The 24,346-nt window shown below is 47.1% G+C and overlaps 1 protein-coding gene across 1 annotated transcript in view; it reads left to right on the top strand.

Moving 5' to 3' along the window:
* INTS4 (integrator complex subunit 4) overlaps positions 1–24,346 on the top strand; it is a 347,032-nt gene that overhangs the window by 91,075 nt on the left and 231,611 nt on the right. Inside the window, exons 6-7 of the mRNA XM_085623249.1 lie at positions 12,278–12,328; positions 20,361–20,449. Of these exons, the coding sequence (XP_085479375.1) occupies positions 12,278–12,328; positions 20,361–20,449 (140 nt within the window). The remainder of the gene's footprint in view (positions 1–12,277; positions 12,329–20,360; positions 20,450–24,346) is intronic.

A 24,346-nucleotide genomic window follows, 5' to 3' on the forward strand; every position in this document is an offset into this window, starting at 1 on the left:
CCCTGCATATTCTTTGGAGTTCAGAGGATTCTCCTGTGGCCATTCAGATCAGCCCATTGTTTGCTCCTGGAGGCATTTCGCTCCTTTTTGCACACACATTCAAGTCTGAGCACAGGCTGAGACTGTCAGGGGCTTATGCTAATTAGCCGTCTGACAGTTCGAACAAGTAAAGAGTAGCTTTCTAACAGTTACTGTTCCTTGCTATTCATTAAAAATCCATCTAAACCATTGACTAGTTAGTGACTATTAAAAAGAGTGGTTTAGCTATTTAGCTGGTTCTACCCCTGAAATACAATATTAGCATTTTAATCTCAACTCTACATAGTGCAACTAGGCCTGCTACAGTTAACATAGATTTGAGGACACTGTCACTGTAGAGAAATGGTAATATTGATTTTCTACACATCCTACTTTTAAATACCATGCACCCTTCCTAGTGGGCTACAAAGCTGACATAGTGGTGACTTGTTAATATTTTAATAAGGGGGGGCGGGTCACCTGTCAAAAAGGGTTATTTGAACAGGTTGCACTGAAGCAGTCTGGCTGCACAGAGTAGGCCTGGAGCCATGGTTGCTTTCCATTGTAGTGGAGGGCAAAATACACTAGTGGCACTCAACTTCCAGGTGCTAGGTACACTTTTTACGCCATATTCTAGGGTCTTAAATGCAAGTTAAATACACCAATTAGCTGATGATGTGCGTTGGGGTGTGGATAGTTATGTCAATCATGTTAAGAAATGTGCGGAAGCGCATGTGTGTATGAAAGCAATAAAACATGTGGTGGGCGTGGCTTGCATAGCCAAAATGGGGGAGACACTTTAGAGAGGCTCCGCTGTGCAACCCCAGTTATCCTAAAAAATATCCCTCATCCTGTCTGCCATCGGCATGAACAGCCTCGTTAAATGATATTAGTGTCTCGTCTGCTATCAATAGAGCCGTCCCTAGGGCTGATGTTGCACATTGGGCTGCTTGTCCTGCGACCTCCCGCAAAGGCGCCTGCAAGTGAGAACCCGGGAGAAGGACAGTGATCTGCAGGGGTCTTATCACTACGGAGTCACGCCTGTACTGACTCTTCACCATTGGATTGTGGGGTTCTGCGCTGACGCCCTTGCTAATTAGTGGGTGCCTGGTGAGAGGAGACATGCGCTCCTGCCTCCTTCGACGTGTTGTGGTGGACCGCTCTTCTCGCCTGAGGTAGCCTAGACGCACAGGGCTGCTCATGCTGCAGCACCCATAGGGGATTGTGGGTGTTGGCAAGCGGACCCATTGCACCCACAGACTAAAGCCCCTCTCTTGGCACCTTCCCACACTCAGAATAAACATTCGGGTGCCCAGAACACACCACCATGCTCACCCGCCACCACAGGCACAACAGCCAGCACTGACATCTCTGAGACTGTTGGGGACAAACTGAACACTGTTCTTGAAGCAGTTGAGTGCAGCAGGGCCTCACTAGAGAGCACCCATGCCTCCCTGGAGAGTAAAATCAATAATGTCGCAGCAGACCTCACACTACTACATGCGGACCACCAAAAGCTCGCAGACCAGGTCCAAACAGCTGAACATAAACCGAAGTCCAAAGAAATGGAATCAACACTACAGACCCTGGTGGACCGTGTGTGCACTCTGGAGCGCAGGGTGGAGGACGCGGAGGGCCACTCCAGAAGAAATAACGCGGTCTCCTCCCTCCAGCGGCACTCTCCCAGTACCACGTCCCGACATGGAGGCCTCCACCTGGATCTAAGCCCAGGCCGCTGCTGTCTCATCCCCTTCACTACTGCGACCACGACTCCATGGTGCGCAAAAAACTGAAACTCCGAGATCTCACCATTGAAAATGCCAGCATCATGTTCTTCCCGGAGTACACAGCAGCAGTGCAGCAACAACGGAACTCCTTGACTGTCAAGCGGTACCTCCGGGAAGTGTATTTAAGATATTCCCTCCTGTTTCCTGCACGTGCGTGTTGTTGCTGAGGGGGCACCACACTTCTTTGAATCTCCATGAGATTCCTGTGGCTGGCTGATGTTTGCTGGCCTAGTGAATCCTCACTGACACACACCAGAGTCACAGGTACTTAGAAGACCAACTGAGGGTCATCGCCAGGAGCATACACAGCAGCTTTCTCACTCTACTCAGCCCAAAACTGTTCCCAATCTAAAACAAGTCTTACAGGAGAGGCACCAAGCTCTGCAGATAGTATCCATGATCCGAGATGCAACCCAGGGTTCAGATCCCAAAGAGGGCTCCACCAGGTCCCTCAGTGAGGATGACTCCATAGCCACTTGGCCTTCTGGGATGGACTCAGCAATACTCCCCTGAGGTTACACCACATACATCTGATGACATTATCTGACACGATCCTTGCAGGTCTTTCTATAACCGTTTGATATACCTGTAATGCCTGATGTTAGCTGTCGGTCTGCATGTGATCCCTTTCAAAGCCTCCCCCTTCCCCTGCCTTTTTTTTCCTCTTTCTTCTTTGCAGCAGATGTGGCGACAGACCGTTTCTTGCCTTTCCTGTCGGGTCTTGCCGAGGTCCTGTCTCCACCTTGGACCCCGTTGATAAATTCAGACGAGGGGCAATGCACACACTATAGCCGATGCGCAACTACTCTCATTGTCTGGGGTGCCCATTTACTGATTGTTGCACTTTTTTCCCATGCTCCAACTTCACGGTTTGTGTTACCGCTCATGATGCAGACAGTTCGGCAGTTTCGGCAGACACATGTTGTCACTCTGCTCCGATGGCATTCACTGTTTTTTCTTGGTTATAACTTGTCGTTTTTTGGCACCCAACCCTGTCGCCCATGCCTGCAGGACACTAAAGCAGTATACAGAATGGCCCTCAGCCCCCTGCACAATTTGTGTCCACCACACTAATGTTATTACCGGGAGCATGAGGCGTATGCACACCCCTTCGCGACAGTATGCTGTATACTCATATTTCAATCTCTGCTTGACCCATATAGCGCTCTTGTAGGAAACTCATTTAACACACATTGAAGCAGCTAAACTCCAGATGTGATGGTTTTTCCACCAATTTCTCCTCTTATGCCTGGGGCGTCTTGGTGTGGTTCAAGCCAGGGGTCCCCTTCACGCCTGATGAGGTGGCTGCAGACACAGAGGGCCGCTATGTGCTTAACAGGGGCCGATTAGACAGTCGTCATATACTGGTAGGCACAATATACGCACCTAACACAGAGCAAGTACTGTTTCTCCAGAGCCCATATGAGAAGCTGTCCTGATGGGAGTGGGGTACCCTGGCTCATGGGAGGGGATTTCAATAGCATCCTGCACACTGAACTAGACCAATCATACCCTCCACTCCCTCGTACACCAGCCACATCCAACGGCCAAGCATTACAGATCAGATCAACACTGGCAGCTAGTAGACAGCTGGTGCTCACGCAACGCAAACACTTAAGTGTATTCTTCTTTTTTCATCGCCACATAACCTACATGTTAGGTTGGTCGGTTCAACCAGTCTCCTCCTTTCCATTACACACATTGACTATTTAGGTCGCACCCACTCAGATCATAACCCTCAGTATGTGCAGCTAGCATGGAATGCAATCCCCCCTGTCATCCTTACCTGGAGATTACAAACAGAGGCACTAGAAGATCCTCCCTTCCGTGCATCTATAGGCTCCACTACGAGGGCTACTTCGAATTAAACAGTAGACATCATCCACAAGACTCATGGAGTGGGACGCATTTAAGACAGTTCTCAGAGGCCAGTCCTTGGGGATAACTTTGAATGTACATAGGCAGCTCAACAAAGATTTCTCCAAAATAGAAAATACTCCTAGAACATGAAACTCGTACAGTGCGCAACCCATCAAGCGCGTGCTGCCTGGCGGAGGCACACCGTGAACATGCCTCTGTTAGTGAGGCCACGATGTCTCAACTATGCCGCTTACTTGGCTCGCACTCATACTGCAGCTGATAGATCTTTCTGGCTGCTGGTGTGGTTGATACGCCAAGACCAACCGAGGCACCCCATCATTACGCTGTGCTCAGCCGATGGCACCCTACTCTACACACAATGCGACATACATAATGATCTGACACACCACCGCATCTCGCTATACCAGTCGGCCTCCGCTGCTCTCTCCAATGATAATTGTTCCTTCCTCTCCGCTATGCCCCTGCCCAGTATCACACTGGACGAGTGGATGAAACTTGACGAATTTATCACAACCTTTGAAATACAGGTGGCAATATGAGCTCCCGCCACAGGCCGTCTCTGGACCTGGACCGCATACCTGCTAAGTTCTACAAAGTCCATACCTCCACCTGCAAACATTATACGATGAAGCCCTATCATCCTCATGCCTCCCTGCATGCCTCTGTGAAGCGCTACTCATATCCTTGCCAAGCGGGATAGGGACTTGGCTGCGCTGGGCTCGTACAGACCTTTGACACTGCTTAACACGGACTATAAGATACTAGCCAAAAATCTAGCAGACTGGCTGGTGTCTCTGGTTCTAGCACTAGTTCACCGGGACCAAAACAGGTTCGTTCCAGCCTTGCAACACATTCCTGAACCTACGGCGATTCTTTCGTGTCCTGAAATACTCTCCACCCCAGTGGCCACAGGCTGGTTGCTTGTTGCTGGACTTAGAGAAAGCCTTCCACTCCCTAGAGTGGGTCTTTCTGTTCGAAGTGCTGCCATGGTACAGAATTGGGAACAGATTTCTCGAATTGGTCAAACTATTATACACCCAGCTGCTAGTTAGTCAAGACGGGCTCCTTTGTCTCAGAACCCATCCATATATAAAGAGCCATCTTACAGGGTTGTCCACTTTTCCCGCTTATCTTCTCCCTGGCAATAGAACCGCTAGCAGTTGTAATTTAGGAGCAGGGGGTGAGATGGGCTATTCCTCTGAGTGATGGTACTCACTCCATCTCTCTTTACGCTGCTGATCTGCTCATTTACCTCGGAGACGTACACTCAATTCCTCACAAGCTCACTCTGACACTCAGTCCTTCTCTGAGCTCTCTGGCTCAAAGGTGAACTGGGCCAAATCCTGCCTGTTCCCATTCAAGCCTACGCAGCCTAACCCAGAATTAACCTTCAATGGGGTCCCTATAATATACCTGGGAATATGGGTATATCATTCACCCAAAGACCTATTTGATAGCAATCTCACATGTGCTGTCACCACCCTTAGGTCCCAATGATGTTTTGGCAAATGCTACTACTATCAGTGGCAGGGCGCCTAGCCCTCTTAAAAATGGTTGTCTTCCCTTGCCTCCTTTAGTACTTTGCTAACCTTTCCCTACGTAGCCATATCCAAATCCTGTTCTTTCGTTCCTTGGAGAAATTTATGTTGGAATTTATTTGAAATAATTCCTGTTGCAGAGTAGTGCTCTTGAAACTTTACTTGCCCACAGACCAAGGCGGGCCCGTAGTACCGAACCTCGAACAATACTATCTTGCTTCAAAACTCCAATGGGTGGCTAAATGGTTGGCGGGTCTGCAGCTAGGTGACACTCCTACCCTCTATTCTCCAATTGTTATACCCATGCACCAGGACGATACTGCCCGACTCAATGTTCCTAGGGGTGGCATATTGCTGTTACCGATGGAGCCTTCACCTTATGCGTTCACTGACTCCTTATGCGCTGACAATTGCCCTACTTGGTACGCCTAGTGGACACAACATCACATCAATGACAGAACTTACCTCCTGCCATGCAACTCGAATCCACAGCCTGAGGGACCTTTACCGCGATGCTGTACTCGTCCTGTATGTGTCCTTGATGGAGGATGATGGCTTAACTCCTGGTCATTTCCTCTTCTACAACTTGCTGCTTGTGACCCTAGGGCACAAGTGGGGAGACATGGAATATGAGCATCCGACTCACCTCATCATACAATATCTCCATGTCATGGGAGCAGGCAGACACCTTATTCATTGATTTGTGCACTCATTACGCATCCACACTACGCAGTAAGTCACGCCATTAAACTGCCATTGGGAAAGAGACTCAGCTCGCACCTGCACGGACAAGGAGTGGGCTGCCTTGCTGGAAGGCCCAGTTCATATTCCGCGTAACACTTGTTTTAGGCTTATCCAATTTTATGTCATACACAGAGGCTACATCAACCCTGCTAAAATTAATCGCTATTTCCACTGCACTGATGCAGCCTGCCCTCGTTGTCACCTGGTCGACGCAGGCCTGCTCCACATGTTGTGGACCCGCCCATCTCTCCTCAATTATTGGTATGGAGTTTGATCCTGCTTATCCACATGCATGGGGCGATCTGCACTGCACACATAGGAAACATGCATTTTGGGCCTATACTGTAGAGACCAGAAGCTTAGGGTAACCTCCCTTTTCCTGTATTTGGGACTGCTGACTGCCAAGCATGTAATTACCAGAAGCTGGAAGTCACCTGAATCCCCAACCCTAGCGGCCTGGATGCAGTCACTTCTAGTATAGGCCTGGGCGGAGGGCGTTGTGCTGCGTATGGAGGACAGCTTAGGACTGCACAAATTGCCCATCGCCTCCAACTGGGAACTTTTTTTGCTGACCTACAAACCTACATACACCCTGCTGAAGATGCTCAGGACAGCCTACCGGAGGGAGGGAAGAGACCGGTAAATGCTCAGACTCCTACATAGCCAAAATGGCGGTCATGAGGCAACTGTCTTTCCCTGTTCATGCCGATCCAGGTTTCAGACCTTAATGTATTGATCAATATGTTCATGAGTTCTCTTGATCAAACATGGTGGGAATGCAGAGCAGGGAGGGGGGCATTGGTTGTGGGCTTGTTTCTGTTCATTGTTGTGTTACTTGTAATAAGAATCGTGCATCCACCTCTTTGTAGTACATGCTGTTGGCCTCATATGTGGGCCAGTAAGTACATTCTGCCTTGTTCTATTCATGTGACTGTGAGCGCATCGTCTATAACTTATCTGCCGACAAGCAGCTCAATTTTTATTATGCTATGTACAGTGGCAATTGTAAAGAATATTGTAGTCCACTCTTTGAATGCCTCATTGTTTGTGTCGATGCAATATGTATCACTGAATCCACGAACTGTTTACATCTTGTTAAACTATATATATATATATATATATATAAGATATATATATATTCACCACACTTCCAAACAGGAATGTCGACGCCGTGTCTTTAAAAAAAATGCTTTTAACGTCAGCTGTTAATGTTGGACGCGTTTCGCCTGCCCAGCATGGCGACGACATTCCTGTTTGGGAGTGTGGTGAATTTAATCGACCGTGTTTGGGAGGTCCGCAACGCCGACGCGCCCTCTGTTCTGGAGGTGGTGGGTGTTCTCAAGCAAGCGTGGAATGAATATAGGAAGCACTATACACCCCACCAAAGTGCGTATCTTAGAACATCAGAGAGCCATCAACAACAAAGATGTAACTTATCCGGTGGTACGGCACTTTGAGGAATTCCATCAGAGCAACATGGATCTGTTGAAATTTTTCTGTATGGACCACGTACCACCAAATGTGAGAGGAAGTGATAGACAGCTGCAACTCCGAAGATTAGAGTCGAGACATATTATCGATAATCAGACGAGGATGCCATTTGGTTTAAACAGTGGGGAGGAAATGGCTGTTCACTTGTAGTTGGGGAATCTGTATGTTATGAACAAAGCATAGCAATTGGAAGGCTAAATATGTACATAGGATGTAAATAGTTCTGTGCAACATTCACCCATTCAGGGTTTGACATTTAGCAATAGCGCCTCACATATAATTCTGAAAGTCCAGATATCAAGTAATATGTATCATGTTAAGGTGTAATTATTGTGGGAAGATTGCCCATTCAGGGCTTGATATGAATATTTGGCATGCAAAATGTGAATAGCAATTTGAGGAGAAAATTACATGTTTAGTAATGGCTGCCATTGAAGGACTGGAGCAGGTCCTATGTTGATGTTGCTTGTATTGTATTTCTGTTTACCTCAAATCGGTGCCGACCACAATTGAAAAAGGCGGCAGACGAAACGCGTTTTGTCATGTGTTTGTCCTAATAAAGATCAAGGACAACTGTTCCTGTGAGTGCTGGTATCCTTGTGTTACCGCGAGCCTGTTTGTTATACGCGGTGTCCGTCACCGCGTCTGAAAGCACCCGACCGCGAGTGAAGGGGAGAAGATGGAATTTGGAGCGCGATATATATATATCTCAGAATCTCGTTTTCAGAGAAGAGAAAAACAAGCCCGGCACTCAGAACGTGGATCCCGAAGATTGTTTATTCAGTGTGAGCGCTGAATGGAACTAAAATGGATAATTCGTACTGACCGCTCCCACACAGGTTTGAATCACTTGGAGGACTGGACCAACCTTTTATAACTTGGCGATACCTTGTTGAACACACTACATGACCTCTGCTGCTGTATATATTTTTGATTTGTACTAACTTTCCATTTCTAGTATTGTCAACGGTTCCATTTTACACGGTTTCTGCTTTCATTTATATTGCCCTTTTATTTTAATTGACAAAATTTCTGTGCTTTATTGCTCCTACAAATTGTTTCCACTCTAGTTAATTTTTACATGCTCCAACCCCTCTACCCTTTCAACTACTGGCCTTTAACCCCTGTGCTTCTTATCCACAACCTTTTTCCTTCTCTTCTGCCCCCCATCCATGTAGCACCCACTGCACCTTGCTGATATGCCGCAGTGCATTGGTTCACCCCACTGCTATATTAACCCCTATTCACGGGCCCACTGGGCCCACTACATGTGCATTCTACCGATGTGCACCTTCTTTTCACTTGGCCAATGCCCCTTGGAATCGTCACAACCTGTACCCCTTGGCGTTATTCACCTTAATTTCCTCATCGCAATCCTTAACTCGATCATCTACCACCATAACGCACTGTCTGGCATTCAATATTACTTCCACTGACTACGCTATCCCTTCTCACGAGGCTATTTGTTGAAAATTGCGCACCATTCTAGGTTTTTGTGCTTCGCCGTTTTTTAATTTGTTTTGTCTCTTGCATATTCATTATGTAGTGACTTAAATACACAGTATGACCATGCCTTCAACTAATTCTTCCTCTATTCTCCCTCCACATTTTTTCTCCACACCTTTCCCTACCCTCTCTACTTATACCTACCCAGGCAACTTCCCAGGCACTCATTTCATCACTTAGTCCTGATGAGATCCCTGTATCTGATAGGGATCGAAACGTCGTCGACACACACATCTCTAACTCTATACTGCAATTGTATCTAACTGTTTAGTACGAGATGTAAATTTGATTGTGACTTTTTTTACCTACATTTTCACAAATTGAAAAGACACTTTTTAAATCACTTGCCTGTGGTAAGGAAATCGGCTGATTTCCTATTACCTCATCACAGTCTGCTCACTCACCCCCTGCGTTTATTACCTTGTGCGTCTAATTCAATTGTCTATTGGATACAAAAATTGTGATATTATACTAATCTAACTTGTATGGGACTACTGTTGCTCTTTAAACATATGTCCACCCTTGGTCCCTTCAGACTTCTAGGGTCTCCTTGTTTTTTTCTTTGAACTTATGTCCCTTGTTACTGGCATTTAATATGTGAATTATTTGCATGCCTTTAGTGTCCAGAAATGAGTTTTTGAATAAATCAGAATAAATACTGCGGCAGTCCGAGTTTTCCAGCGTTCAAGTTTGTCCTTATTTCCAAATAGGAAATGGACATTTCTGCATGGGTAAATGTAGATGAATTTCCACGGTTTAACGTTTACTCTGTGGATAAACTCCTTCCGTCTACATCAATTTTGAGCATGTTTCCTCTTACCCGTTCTGGATATTGATAAGCTTATGCCATTTACAGGAGTAAACTTACACTACATTCTGGGTAGTAAACTGCTTGCTAATGTTTGTGAATACCTCCAGACTTGCAAGTTAATGGGTGTTTATCTTTTGTTGGTGACCTATCTCTGCAATACCCACAACCCCTTGATTTGATCATTTTTACACTCACAATTATTTCATAATCGTGCCCAAGGAAAGAAAAATCTCACCATTCCTGATGCGTACATGTAGGAAAGTGGGTTTCTGTTGCAGTACCCCCACACTTTTTGCCTGGCTTTTGATGCAAATTTTACTGTAGAGTACTGGGTCCCTGCTAACCAGGTTCCTAGTACCAGTGTTCTTTCAATAAAACTGTACCACGATTGGCACAACTTCAGACCCCCCTGTAAGTCCCTAGTCAATGTTACTCCTGGTACTTAGAGCAGTGGGACTGCAGAGGGTCTCCTAGGGACCCCTCACTAAGGCCATGCAAACTGCTTCTGTAGGCTGCATGCCTAATAAAAAACTACAAAGCCGACATGGCACACTGCCTATGTGCCATGTCAAGCAGCACTGTCTAGGGTATAGGTATATCACCCCTCTAGCAGGCCTTACAAGCCCTAAGGCAGGGTGTGCTATATCTCAGGTGTGGACAATCTGCATGAGCTGATATGCACCTACAATATTTGTCTATTTAATTCGAGTTCCCAGCACCATGATGACTTCACTGAATCCAGGAGTGGTTGGTACCAAACAACTCCTCTTAAACCCAATGGTGTCCCTACATCCCTTAGCATCAGAACTTACCTGGGTAGCTGTGGGTTTTCTAAGTTCAGCCTCCTGGCCTGAGCCTGCAGCCTTTCTCCTAAACCGATCTCACCCATTGATTTGCATTGGGTGCCTGACCCTGTGGGGTCACTCTGCACCCGGCTGCCCCTGGTCCTGCCTTGTGCAAACCCCCCCATGCTTACCCTAACTCACGGAGGTTGACCCCTGACACTGCTTTACTTACATGTGAACAGTGCAACTTCGATCACCCCCAGTCTCCATTGGTTAACATTGGGTGCCCAACCCCGAATTTGCCCTCTGAACCCGGCCGCCCCTGTGCCACTGGTGGTGCACTCTTGGTACTAATTTGAACCTTGACTGGTGTTGACCTGAAACCACAAAGACTGGATTTGTACGTTGTGTACTTCCCTGCAGCACTGCATTCTTGTTTTCCTGCTGTAGGTTAACATTGCTGAACTACAAAATTGCACCAAGGGTCAACTTTTTAAAATGAAAATAATTTTTTTGAAAAATGTACTTACCTTTGAACGCACATTTTGGTCTTAAAATGAATCTAGAAAGAATATTATTCTTATATAATTGGTGTGAATCTCCTTTTTGAGTCGTATGTCATTTATTGGTCCCTGTGTGTATAACAAATGTCTTTCACTCCTCTGTGTTAGGCCTAAGGCTGCTCGACCACACAACGATAAATAGAGCACTTTGGGTTTACATTAAGCCCTGTACACTTCTGGGGGAATCTCTAGAGTCTTTACACGATATAACCAAATATTGGTTTATCACATAAAGAGCCTGCTTCGTACATACGTGATTAACTATTTTTCTGAATTTAGTCTGTAGTGCGTAATCTTCACTGGATCACAGGCTGCTTTGGGTGTTACCATGGCTTTGAGAAGTAGGTTTAATGATGTGGTTCACTGGGTGGATCACATTATTAAGTACACTACTAGAAATCTGTAGGAATTCTCGCATATCGACCTATATTTGTATGATTTTGGGAAAGTTTCATGCAGATTAGTTACATGATGCAAAAGTTATTTGCTAGAAAAATACTTTCAGTGGAAATGAGATTAAACCATAACTACTGAGGCACTATTGCTGCCTGTGTAATTCCAATGCAGGCCATACCACAGTTGTCCATCCTTCAGTACGAATTTTTACAATAATTGGTGTGTGACCTTCTGTCTAAAGGTCTTCCCATTCTCTACCTTCCTCCTCCTTTACAATTTGTTCCTAATATTGGTGGGTTTGCTTTGTACCCGGTGGATGGCTAAAGGAAAAAACAATATTGTATAAGTTTGCACTCTCGTTAAGTGACTACTTTTTATTATGGAGTGACAACAAAAGAAGCCTTTATGTAGACTTTTACTGCAAGCTTTGGTATCTCTATTGACATGTCCGTTCCTTGTCTCATAATATCTAAAGTCTCTGCAGCTTTCAGCACTCTAGCTGCGATTCTCAGTTGGCGAAGTAAGCAGCCACTTTTCGTCTACAAAATGAGTAGCTCAGCCTGTATAATGGCTGATGCTCATCTTCTGATATTTTGTATACATTTCATTTTTTTTGCTTTATTCTATACTTTCCATGCAGATATAAATCAAGTTGCATGAGTCCTAGATGTGTGTCCTTGACTGTTCTAAGAATGAGGCAAGCTGTACTACAAATTTTGCTATTCTGTTTGAGTGATCAATCTTGTTTCTTTTGCAGTTGCAGCTTCACGAACGAGGACTTAAATTGCAACAGACTATTTACAGTCAGGTATGGCTAATGCTCTTTGGAAGAAGTTGTCAAAAGCCTTCTCTGGTTTGTGGTTAATATGGGAAATCTCCATCATGTGTCTAGTACACAAATGGGCAAAGTCAATGCATTTTACAGAAGCAAGTACATTAAAAAAAATCCCCCTTTTTCATTTCACACCTTACATCTACCCTGGAACCATTTATAAAGGTACTTTGGTCCCAAAATGATGGTGCAGTTAGCACTTATGGGGACGCATATTTATGTGGAAGCACCTAAACTTCAATGATAATCTCAGAAATCTGAAGCTTTACTTTAAGGGCCTCATTACGAGTGACTCACCAATTCTACTGGGGCCAGTAACCCCAGCTGAATTACAACGCACTGATTTTCTCTCCAACATTTTAACTGTCTGGCACTCCCCGTCACAAACTCTTCGTTCTTCTACTGCTCACCTGGTCCGCACCACCAGAGCAAGAACTTCCAGATATGGAGGGAGAGCTTTCAGCTGTGTGGCGGCACAGCTATGGAAAAATCTCCCACCTAATATCAGACAAATAGAGAAGTTCCTACAGTTTAGGAAAAAACTTAAAACTTACTTCTTCCCTAGGTTGTAGTGCTTGCAACGCCTGTGGTGGGTAAACTTTGTGCGTGTAGAGGAACCTCTGTCTTTTCAGCGCCAGGATACCCGTGGGGTGATAGAGCGCTTTATAAATTCTGGTTACATTAAACATTACAACTGCTGATAGCAGGCGTAGTCTCCAGAACTAAAACAAAGGGAAAATTAGGAATTACCGGGAATATCAGGCACAGAATTACTAATTTCATTTTCCCCAGTAATTCCTTATTTTTCAGTTATATAGGTCACACTCTTAACCCCTTTCAACTACTCTCTCTCAAAGTTACCTCTAACCCCGGTATCGGTCACTCTTCAACATGGAGTTAATGGGTGGATTACCCTGGCCCTCTTTTTTTTTTTAAAACCTTTTTTATTGGCATTTATAGAATAGTACATACAGCAGCACATCTGGTAATGCGATTGACATAGACATACAAGCAAGAGCGTTCAATCGCGCCCTGTGTGGATGTCTGAGCGAGTGTGCCTATGGTATGTGAGCCCCCGCTCAGTCTATGAGCTGAGAACAGTCTCCCGAGGCCTACGCCTAAGCGCACCCAACCAGCTTGCGTGGTGGTCGCCGCGCACCCTGGCCCTCTTAACAATATCATAAATGGTTTTTTTAATTTTTTCTTTTTTTTTTTTATCATCTCTTTTTATTAGTTTTTCCAAACACCAGTACAGAAATTCGGTACATTAACATACGAGTTCCCTGATTGTAACAGCATTGCGTAGCGCACATAATAGGAACATAGTTGGGTCGCAGCATGGAAACTCCACCCAGCTGCATTGGACCCCTAATAAGGCACAAATCTCAGACATTAATATGTGCAGCCCTGCATTCCCCCACATGGGCACGTCAGGATACCCCGTTGAGTCCCTCAGCCGAATCCACAGCTACTCTTCAAAAACAATAATGAAACAAACCTCAAAAGTAGACCAGCTCCATTGTTCCTATCACTGTCCCTGCCCCCCGTGTGGCCCCCCTCCTCCGATGATATGTAGTGAGGGAACTGCTGCACATAATCATGTGTTCAGGTGCGTATTCCCACATCGCTCAATGTAGGTGTAAGTTGTGTGTGGAACCCTACGAGGTCACTCCGACGGATCTCCTGTTGCCCGTCGTGGCGTCGACCCCCCCCCCCCCCCCCCCACTCCTGCTCATCCCTCCCATCCCCCTCCTCAGCATGCCTGATCGCCTGAAGTAGCTCTTCCCACTGCGCGGCTATGGGCGTCTTCCTCAACCCTAGTGTCTCCTCCGCTCCTCCCGTCTAATGGCAGTTCCCTCCGCTCCGGCCCATGCAGCAAGCGAGTGTCTCCACGCCTGTGGATGGGGCGGGTCCTGCACCTTCCACCTCCTGGTTATGAGGCGCTTTGCGACCGCAAGCCCTAAATCCAGAAACCTAGACGTCACCTTAGTTGTGTGTGTCCTGCGAAAATGATGCAGTAGGTAGACCACCCATTCAAATGATATATCCCCTCCCGTTATAATATGCAGGGAGTCGTGAATTGTACGCCAGTAGGTGTGCAATTTGCAGCAGCCCCACAGCATGTGTATGAGATCGGCCCCTGGTTCAGCACATCTAGGACACCTAGCGTCCGTGTGACGGTAGTAACTGTTAAGAACCGCGGGAGTGAGATATGCCCTATGTATAACAAATAATTGTATCTAGCGGAGGCGCATGTTTCTGGGGATGCGCACCAGGCCTTTCAGTATGTGTTCCCAATCTTTATCTGTCAACTGCCTCCCCAGGTCCGCGTCCCATTTGTGCCTAAGCGGCTCTAGGGTAATCGCCGTGTGCGTCCTCAATGATGACGCAAACCACCGAATCAGATGGCGGCCCCTTCCCATGACGTGCAAGCACTGTATAGTAAGGTGCTGGCTGGGCTCCACGGCAATGTCACCCCACCGAGCAACCAAAGTCCTAACTAAGGAGTGATAAGTCAGGAATTGTCCGGGCGGTAGTCCCCCCTCCTCCACCAGCAAGTCGCACGAAAGGAGCGCTCCGTCACGGTACAGATCTCCTAGAGTCCGAATATCTGCCTCTCGCCACTGTGTGAGTGCAAGGGAGGTAAGCGGTCCCACTCCACTGGTGGTGCCCTCCAATGGCAGCGCTGGCGCATACGGGAGCACGTGCCGAATAAGGAATAGGCTCCTGCGGAAACATCGATACGCCACCGCAAGGAGGAGCGGGGCTGGGGTTACACTTCTGGAGGCTGGGTGGAAGAGCACCAACAACTGCTCAAGTGTGTACGGTGGGCCCATGGACGCAGTGTCCTCGCGACCCCTATCCGCAAACCAGCGCGCAAACAACCGCTAGGTAATAATGCTCAAAACAGGGTACAGCCAAACCTCCCTGGTCCGTAGGGAGGTATAGTTTCTTAAGGGACATCCTGTGTCGGCTATTCCCCCAGATGAAGTCCCGAAGGAGTTGCGACAACTTAGCGAAGAAGGCTGCTGGGATGTAAAGAGGTAGGTTAGCGAAGTAGTATAGAAGCTGCGGGAGGATCACAATTTTGGACAGCGCCACTCTGCCCGTGACCGTAAGCGGAAGCGTGTTCCAGAAGGGTACCTGAGATTTAATTGCCGTGAAGGCCCTGCCCAGATTGCCATCCAGTAGGTCCGCCGGTTGACGGTAAATGCGGAGTCCCAGGTATCGGAAGGTGTCACCCCTCCACTGTACTCTGGTGCCATTTAAGACCTATCCAGGGTCCTGTCTCCCCTCGCCGAACGCGTAGAGGCAAGATTTGCTGGCGTTCACCCGGAGTCCCGAGAGGGCAGTAAAATCACGCAGGGTGTGGGCCAGCTGAGGTGGAATGTCATCGACGTCCCGTACATACACCAACAGGTCGTCTGCATAGAGTGACACCTGATGTACAGCGTCCCCTAGTGGTATGCCAGCCCCCGTCCGCTCTCGTATAGCCGCTGCCAGGGGCTCCATCGCCAGAGCGAACAGGAGCGGCGACAGTGGGCATCCCTGTCGGGTTCCCCTGCAGATCGGTATGACGTCGGAGATATACGGTCCCATTCGCACCCGCACCGTAGGATCTTTATAGAGGAGAACCACCATTTGTAGGAACCCCAAGCCAAGGTCGAATCTCAGCAGAAGTGCAGAGAGATACCGCCATTCCAGGCAATCAAATGCCTTTTCCAGATCTAGTATTAGGCAGCCTGCCCTGGGCCACTCCCGTGTACTGTCTGCCGCCACCCTAAAAAATATCTCCTCAGGTTCAAGGACGTACTGCGCTTTGGCACAAACCCAATCTGGTCCGTATGGACTAAGTGTGTAACCACTGGCGCCAAACTCTCCGCCAACACCTTAGCTAGGATCTGGCAGTCAGTGTTAAGGAGCGCCAGCGGGCGGTAAGAGCCTAGGTCCGTAGGGTCCCGATCCGGCTTGGGTAGAGACACCAAATAGGCCTCACTCATCGAGGGAGGTAGTGCGCCCGCCTCAACCGCCGCCCTATATACCCTGAGGAGGTGCGGCACTAGATGTTCACAATAGGTTGTATAGAACTCCGTAGGCAGCCCGGAGTTTTTCCAGATGCCATAGAGGATATGGCGTCCCCTATCTCCTCCAGTGTAAGAGGACAGTTGAGGGCCTCCACCTGTTCTGCAGTGACCGTAGGCAGTTGCGCCTGTCCAATAAACCGCTCGAGATCATCCCCCGAGCAGTGACCTCGCGCACGATACAGTTTTGCATAGTGGTCTGTCATGACCCTATGAATTTCCCGGTGGGTGCACCTAAGCTCTCACTCCGGCGTGTGTATCGCCGCGATCATAAATGTTTCTTTTGTAGGAAAAACTATGTTACTGACTAACATTTACAGCCAAACTAGTCGGTGAACGTGCGTTATATAAATATTTTTAACATAACGTAACCCTAGAGACGTGTTATTCCTCTTGTTTGATAGTTATCCAGACTATTTAACAGGATTCTTTCTCTGAGGGCCTAGGGTAATTTGTATGCATCTGAACACTGGATGTGAGTGATACCCCTATGAATGATATAGTAGAAGTGCTAATGTGGTGTCCGGTGATAAGGGCATTGCCTTCATGTAGGTGGGTGATGAACTGGGTTTAGAAAACTTAAGTTTCTGGGAAAAAGGGTTTCACTCTCTTCAGGAGGTAGAGTTGTTTTTTGTTTTTCTGGCAATGTGATCTTTGAATGCAAGGTCTGTTTCGGGTATGATTCTGAAGGATTTTTGTATTTTGCCATCTGGGGAGTGAAGCTATCTATTTTCATGCCAAAGAGCTAAGCATAAATCAGTGGTTGTTTGAAACTATTGATGGGCAATAGAAAAACAGTTCACAACAGGAACCTTCTATAACTCCAACATGAACAGCTTATCTTCCTTATTGAGCTGGAGTATTGCGGGTCTCAAAAAGAAAGTTAATAACCCTGACTGGCAGACTTTTAATAATAAATGTAATATCGTAGGCTTGTAGGAGACTAGGGCCATCTCCTCAGTCATTGTAGATGGTTATGCCTGCTACTCTAGCTAAGTGATCTTTCTTCTTGGGGAACAGCTGTGGGAGGACTCACGGTTTGGATCCATCTAAACCTATGTGTGGACGTTACTTCCATCGACACCCAGTTCGCGTCATTCCAAATTTAGCATTTTCGGGATAGGGCCACTTGATTTGTGTTTTACCTAGTTACTTTTTATAATAATGACTTTTCTTAATTTAAAGTGTATACATTTCGCTCAGTTGTTTGATTTCCTTTCTAATTCTTTGCCACATAAGGGCAATTTGTCTGGGCAACCCCTGTACTTGTTATGTGGAGGTTTTAATGCTAAACTGGGAGACTGTTCACAAAGGGAAGGATCACGGGAGAAGCAGTCTACAAAGAAACCTGTGATGAGAGGGGTGGAGAGCTGGCCAGTTATCTGGCCACTCACAACTTGGTCAATTTAGTAGAAACATTCACTGGGGATGAGCACAATCTTCCCACCTCCAGAGGTCGCCGTCGACCCGCCACTATTGATTTCATTTTTTTAACTAGAAATCTCTTGCATTTTATCAATAGCAGGTGTGTTGTGCAGACGGATTGGGGCCACCACAACGCATTCACTATTTCGGGGCATCTATCACTTAATAGATTTCAACCTACCCCAGCGATATTACCTACTCATCATTCTGGTGATGGTCTCAGGCTCTCTTGGAGACTCAAAAACCCTTCTGATTCCTTAGCGACCCTTCTGAGCCAACATCTAGGGTTATTTCTTACTTGTTTAGCAGAAACCTGTGGGGATCTCACGTTAGCACACTACAACAGTCCAAGCTAGGCTATCTAAACAGTTTCTTTTAAAACCTTTGCGGGACGATAAGGATGTGCCACAGTGGTTTGATGTGTTGTGTTCAGTGGACAACTTCAAACTAGGACGGGCTTTATCTGCTTCCCTGAGAGTGCAAGCAGGCATTCGGGAGAGCCTCTGAGCCTATAAATCTACCCTTAAAACCAGGAAAGAGGCCCTGTACAATAGGGAATCAGTTGCGGTGCTGGAGGGGCAATAGTAGTACCTTCTGGGATACTGTGAAGAGTTTAAGGATAAGGAATGGGAATTTTAGCTCCTTGCTGCAGTGTAACATTTTAGGGAGCAATTGAGTTTCCCACTTCTCCATTATTTACTATTCAAAAGTGAAGAGCTAGATAACTCCCTGCTCATCAAGTTAAGTAGCCCCTCGCCTTTTATCATATCTTTGTTTGAGGTGGATCAGCCATGCGTCAGTGCACATGTGGGAAAGCGCCCGGGCCTCATGGGATCCCAATAGATCTCCCAAAATGCAATTTCGAGCTATGGGGCCCATTGATCACCAATGTTTTTAATAGCTCATTAAACACCTATATCCCAAGATCCAGGTCCCTATTGACCATTGTGCCTGTCTTTGAAAACGGGATTGTATGGTCCCTAAATGTTACAGACCCATCTCACTCATAGATAGTACTGTTAAAATAATATGGAGAGTGATTTATAATCGTCTTGTTGAGTGGGTTGAAGAGCGTAATATCCTCTCACCTTTTCAGTACGGATTCTGTTGCGGTTTAGGAACTGTTGAACAGTGCCTAAACCTAAGTTTAATCATCAATATATATACAATGATAAAGCGTTGTCCTCTATATCTAGGATTTATGGACCTGTGCATGGCTTTTGATTCTGTGAGCAGGACCAAGCTGTGGCTAATGTTGCTGGAGTACTGTGTAGAGGTTTCTTTGGTTAATTTTTTTATTTGTCTGCACGTGGATCTGAAAGCAAAGGTGTTCCATTAGCCCTGAAGGAGGTATGTCTCCAGAGTTTTGTTTAAAGAAAGATGTGCGCCAAGTGTGTATATTGACCCCTTTACTTGTTATCTTATATATAAATGGTCTCTGCCCTCACCTAATCTCCAGCCTTGTTGATACCCCCAGAATTGCCAGTGTTCAGGTACCTGCGTTGTTATACGCAGACGATTCGATCCTACTGGCCCGTACCCCTAACGCTCTATGTACACTAGTGGACCGCTTCATTCTATTCATGAGCAACCTTGATTTGACAACTAATTGTGGTAAACCACAAATCATGGCATGTGACCCTGGTTAAAAAAAAAAACTCTAAACAGACTTATCAATAAAAGCCAATCTCTCCCTTGTGTTAGAGAATTTAGCTACCTGGGAATCATTTTTAACTCCCTAGGCACTTGGCTTTCCCAGGTGGCTTCTTGTCGCCTAAAGCTTAGTAGATCATCAGGAGTGGTTTTCAATCTTTCTAGTCCTCACATAAATCCTCTCACTTTGAAGTCCGAGAAAGAAAAGTAAACACCAAGCTCCATGGAAGACAGAGTCTAACATTTGACCTCTGTCTTTGAATTCACAGCAAATGTGACTAGAAAAGAACAGGATTTAAAGGCCTGTTTACGGAAATCAGTACTGGTGGAAGAAAACAGCAAATAGGGTTTGGGCAAGGGAAGGGACAAACTCAAGCTGGACAGCCTAAGACAAATCGAGCCAGCAAATAGAAAGCAAGCAAATTTGAGTTAAAAACCACAAAGCCGATAGTAAGCGATGGGTGGAATACATTCCATGGGAAGCTTTCCGAATGTCCCCAATATGTCATTCGCAAACCAGACAGCTTCAACCTAAAAATTGTCATTTCTCAAGGATCATCAGGTTTCCTCCCCCTGCTTCTTCCAAAGTCCTGTTACCTGTCTGTTATCTGAGGTTTTCTTCACTTCCATTTTCAGCAGTAGCATCTCTGTACTTGCGAATGGCTTTGAGACACTCAGACTATGCATGCTGTTTTGGATTTAATAGTTTTGAGAAAAAAATGTTAGATTAGCAACTAGTAGTGGGAATATTACACATTGCCAATGGGAACCCCAAGAGGGAGAGTCACAAGGTATTGTTCTCCTTTTTGTATAAAATATAAGACTTTTTATGTGAGCATTTTTTCCAGGCCTGTAAACTGCTATCCGATGACTATGAGCAGGTGCGAAGTGCTGCAGTTCAGCTTACATGGGTCCTGAGTCAACTTTATCCTGAAAGGTACGTCACTGTGTATAGAAGTCAAATAGTTGAATCCAACATTAAGTGAAAGTATTTCAGGTGGGCAAACTGTCTTTCGCAATGCAAACATAGCTAATTTTTACAACTTAATTAGGGAACTGCAAAGTGATTTCTAAAAGTTAAGATTTGCAAAGTGAAGAAATATCTTATTGGGGAATCAGAATTATTTGCAAATAAGGAACAGACTTTTATCCTTTTTCATGACTTATTCTTCCTGGAAGACACAGATGACTGTGAGAGGTTATCATAAGTTCTACACTTGGAGCCTGGAGTGAAGGTAAGATACTGAAGCCATCAACTTTTGTATGAGGAACACAACAATCTTGGCAACTTCAGGCAAATCCAAGTCCTAGAGTACAATGAAAAAAGCTGTACAATTGAAGGTACTTGTCCTGACAAATGAGGCGTGTTGTATACATACAAGAGAGTTCATTTTGGTTTTAAGGCTATTCCGAAGCAGCAATCCTGGAGATACCTAATGTTTTAGGTATTTAATTTGGCAATGTTTGACTAACCTTAAGATAGGGATCACCAATGCTAACCTCTCAGGATCACTATTTGGATGACATTCCATAGTTGGAGTTGCACGCAAATAAATGACATAGGAAGAATAATGGTAAAATTAAATTGCATTTTACTAGAAAAACAATGTTTTTTAACATTGTGAAACTATCAATCTGTTACCAGTTAGGAGGCCTACTAACCTTTTACAGTTTATACCTACAGTTGGGTAGTGTGATTCCTTTGCAACCTTTTTTCACTGATGAGAAAATTGTGATTTTGTTTAATGTGTTTTTCCAAGTGCTATTTACAATTCCTTATCTGTTCACTGCATGTCTTATTTTTTACTGCCCATTGCTGTCTTTGCAGACGCTTCCTTATTTATTTACATTGCAAATGTTTTGTTTAGATTATTTGTTCTCTTTGCAAATGCTTAAGTTTGTTCTCAGGTTTGTACATCTCGCCAAACATCTCTTGTTCAGCTAAATAGAAATTACATTCACTTGGTTTTATTTAGTGATCTACCTAAGTTTCGTTTTGGGTATTAACTGCTCTCCCTCCTTTCCAGCTGACTTGGAATTGTTTGTGTGACAGAAAGGACAAGGCAAAGCTTCTCAAAAATAACATTGTCACTTGAGAGTTTGGAGAACTCCTTGTGCAAGCATTTGTCTGCACACACAAAAGTGCAGTCTTCACCCTTGCGTCATCAACTGCTCAATCCAGTTTCTTTTTATTCAGCTATTTTTGATATTGCCTTCTGTGGTTTTAGAGTGGTACTGTTTTTTAGGTCTCGCTGAGTCAGCGCGCATGCGCTGCTCGGAGAGACTTTAGTAGGTGAGTTTTCAAAGTGCTGCTGGCTGGCGACAAGCTTGCGTTCACGCGAGCATGCACGCGCGAACCGCCAGCCTTAAGCGCCATCTGTCTTTCCTCTTGCTTGCTCCCTGCCTCCGCCCCTCCCCCCTACCTTCGCGCTTCAGGTCTGTTAAAAAAAAAAAAATCACTATGCGCGAGCAGAGCCGAAGCAGCAGAACTGGCCCTTTCTCTTACGGCCCGGTCAGGAGCCTTATTTACAATTATTCATATTTCATTTTCTTCGGCTCCGGGCTCCTCCCCCCTTCTGGGACGTTTCTAGAGCTGCCTGGCCAGGAATGCGTGGTATCCAGCGAGAGACTCCGCTAATGATAGGTTCAGGAGGCAGTTATGTGCAGTCTGTCTGCTGCGCACGCTTTAATAATGTTCTCAAGGAATTTCGTATTAATTGAAAAGCTGGCATCAATCAACCCCTTTAAAAGAATGCAAGGCAGATTTACTACCGCCCGAGTGTGCACATATAACCCCCGTTTATTAATGTAGACCTGCACAACGTGTAAAATGATGGGAGTATCCAGCGCTACACAAAACCTTAACTCACCATGAATGATGCTCTGGGTGGTGTCGTGTGATGTGCTGCGTTGTTTTGGTGATTAAGGGTGACTTAAGGGTTTTGTACAGTGCTATGAGGAATTTTTTTAATATATACATAAAGCACATTCTTCAAAGTCTTGAAGAGACTTGCCCTTCTTGTTAACGTTGCTGGTAATGCTCTGGAGAGGTTAAGGTGACGAGACCCGGCATTTCTTCTTCTCCGGACCATTACAAACAACTCCTGTAACGTCGCTTCCTGATGCGGTAATACCGCGAAGAGTAACGGTAATACCGCGCACCTTCCAGAAACGATGGGGAGCACGTCTGGATTTTTTCTTGTTGGAGAAGTCTTGGAGAAATAACTAGTGGGAGCAGTGTCATGTACCAAAACTCGAGGCCAATGCCAAAATATTGCGTACATTCCTGCTGCTATCGTGCCAATTCCCCGTTGTAAAATGGAGGCTGTGGACTTGCACGTAAAATATTCTAGTAATGCTCTGGTAGTTTCTGGCAGCGGATGCTGCGACACTAGGGGTGAAATGACATCTTTGCCGCATCTGGGGGTCTGAGTAAGCTCCACAGCGGAGGACTACATGCCCCAGGAGCCTGAGGCGCAGAGCGAGCATTGGAGGTCCCGCCCCCTGACACCGGGCACCGTACTTCAGCGCCTCGCGCCTCCCGCTTCGCGGGAGACGCTTCGCCGCATCTGGGGGTCTGAGTGAGCGCCACAGCGGAGGACTACGTGCCCCAGGAGCCTGAGGGGCAGAGCGAGCATTGGAGGTCCCGCCCCCTGACACCGGGCACCGTACTTCAGCTCCTCGCGCCTCCCGCTTCGTGGGAGACGCTTCGCCGCATCTGGGGGTCTGAGTGAGCGCGACAGCGGAGGACTATATGCCCCAGGAGCCTGAGGGGCAGAGCGAACATTGGAGGTCCCGCCCCCTGACACCGGGCACCGTACTTCAGCGCCTCGCACCTCCCGCTTTGCGGGAGACGCTTCGCCGCATCTGGGGGTCTGAGTGAGCGCGACAGTGGAGAACTACATGCCCCAGGAGCCTGAGGGGCAGAGCGAGCATTGGAGGTCCCGCCCCCTGACACCGGGCACCGTACTTCAGTGCCTCCCGCTTCGCGGGAGACGCTTCGCCGCATCTGGGGGTCTGAGTGAGCGCCACAGCGGAGGACTACATGCCCCAGGAGCCTGAGGGGCAGAGCGAGCATTGGAGGTCCCGCCCCCTGACACCGGGCACCGTACTTCAGCGCCTCGCGCCTCCCGCTTCGCCGCATCTGGGGGTATGAGTGAGCGCCACAGCGGAGGACTACATGCCCCAGGAGCCTGAGGGGCAGAGCGAGCATTGGAGGTCCCGCCCCCTGACACCGGGCACCGTACTTCAGCACCTCCCGCTTCGCGGGAGACGCTTCGCCGCATCTGGGGGTCTGAGTGAGCGCCACAGCGGAGGACTACATGCCCCAGGAGCCTGAGGGGCAGAGCGAGCATTGGAGGTCCCGCCCCCTGACACCGGGCACCGTACTTCAGCTCCTCGCGCCTCCCGCTTCGCGGGAGACGCTACGCCGCATCTGGGGGTCTGAGTGAGCGCCACAGCGGAGGACTACATGCCCCAGGAGCCTGAGGGGCAGAGCGAGCATTGGAGGTCCCGCCCCCTGACACCGGGCACCGTACTTCAGCGCCTCGCGCCTCCCGCTTCGCGGGAGACGCTTCGCCGCATCTGGGGGTCTAAGTGAGCGCCACAGCGGTGGACTACATGCCCCAGGAGCCTGAGGGGCAGAGCGAGCATTGGAGGTCCTGCCCCCTGACACCGGGCACCGTACTTCAGCGTCTCGCGCAACGCGGGACGCGCGCGGGCGAACGCCGGGCTAAGCCCGGGCAAAGGGCGGGCCGTCTGTGGCAGTCCGGGGCAGGACGAGGCAGGGCTGGGCCAGCCCCCTAACATCCAGTTGAAGTCGTAGAGAGAACAC

This window comes from Triturus cristatus, chromosome 8, assembly GCF_964204655.1.
Source record: "Triturus cristatus chromosome 8, aTriCri1.1, whole genome shotgun sequence".
NCBI lineage: Eukaryota > Metazoa > Chordata > Amphibia > Caudata > Salamandridae > Triturus > Triturus cristatus.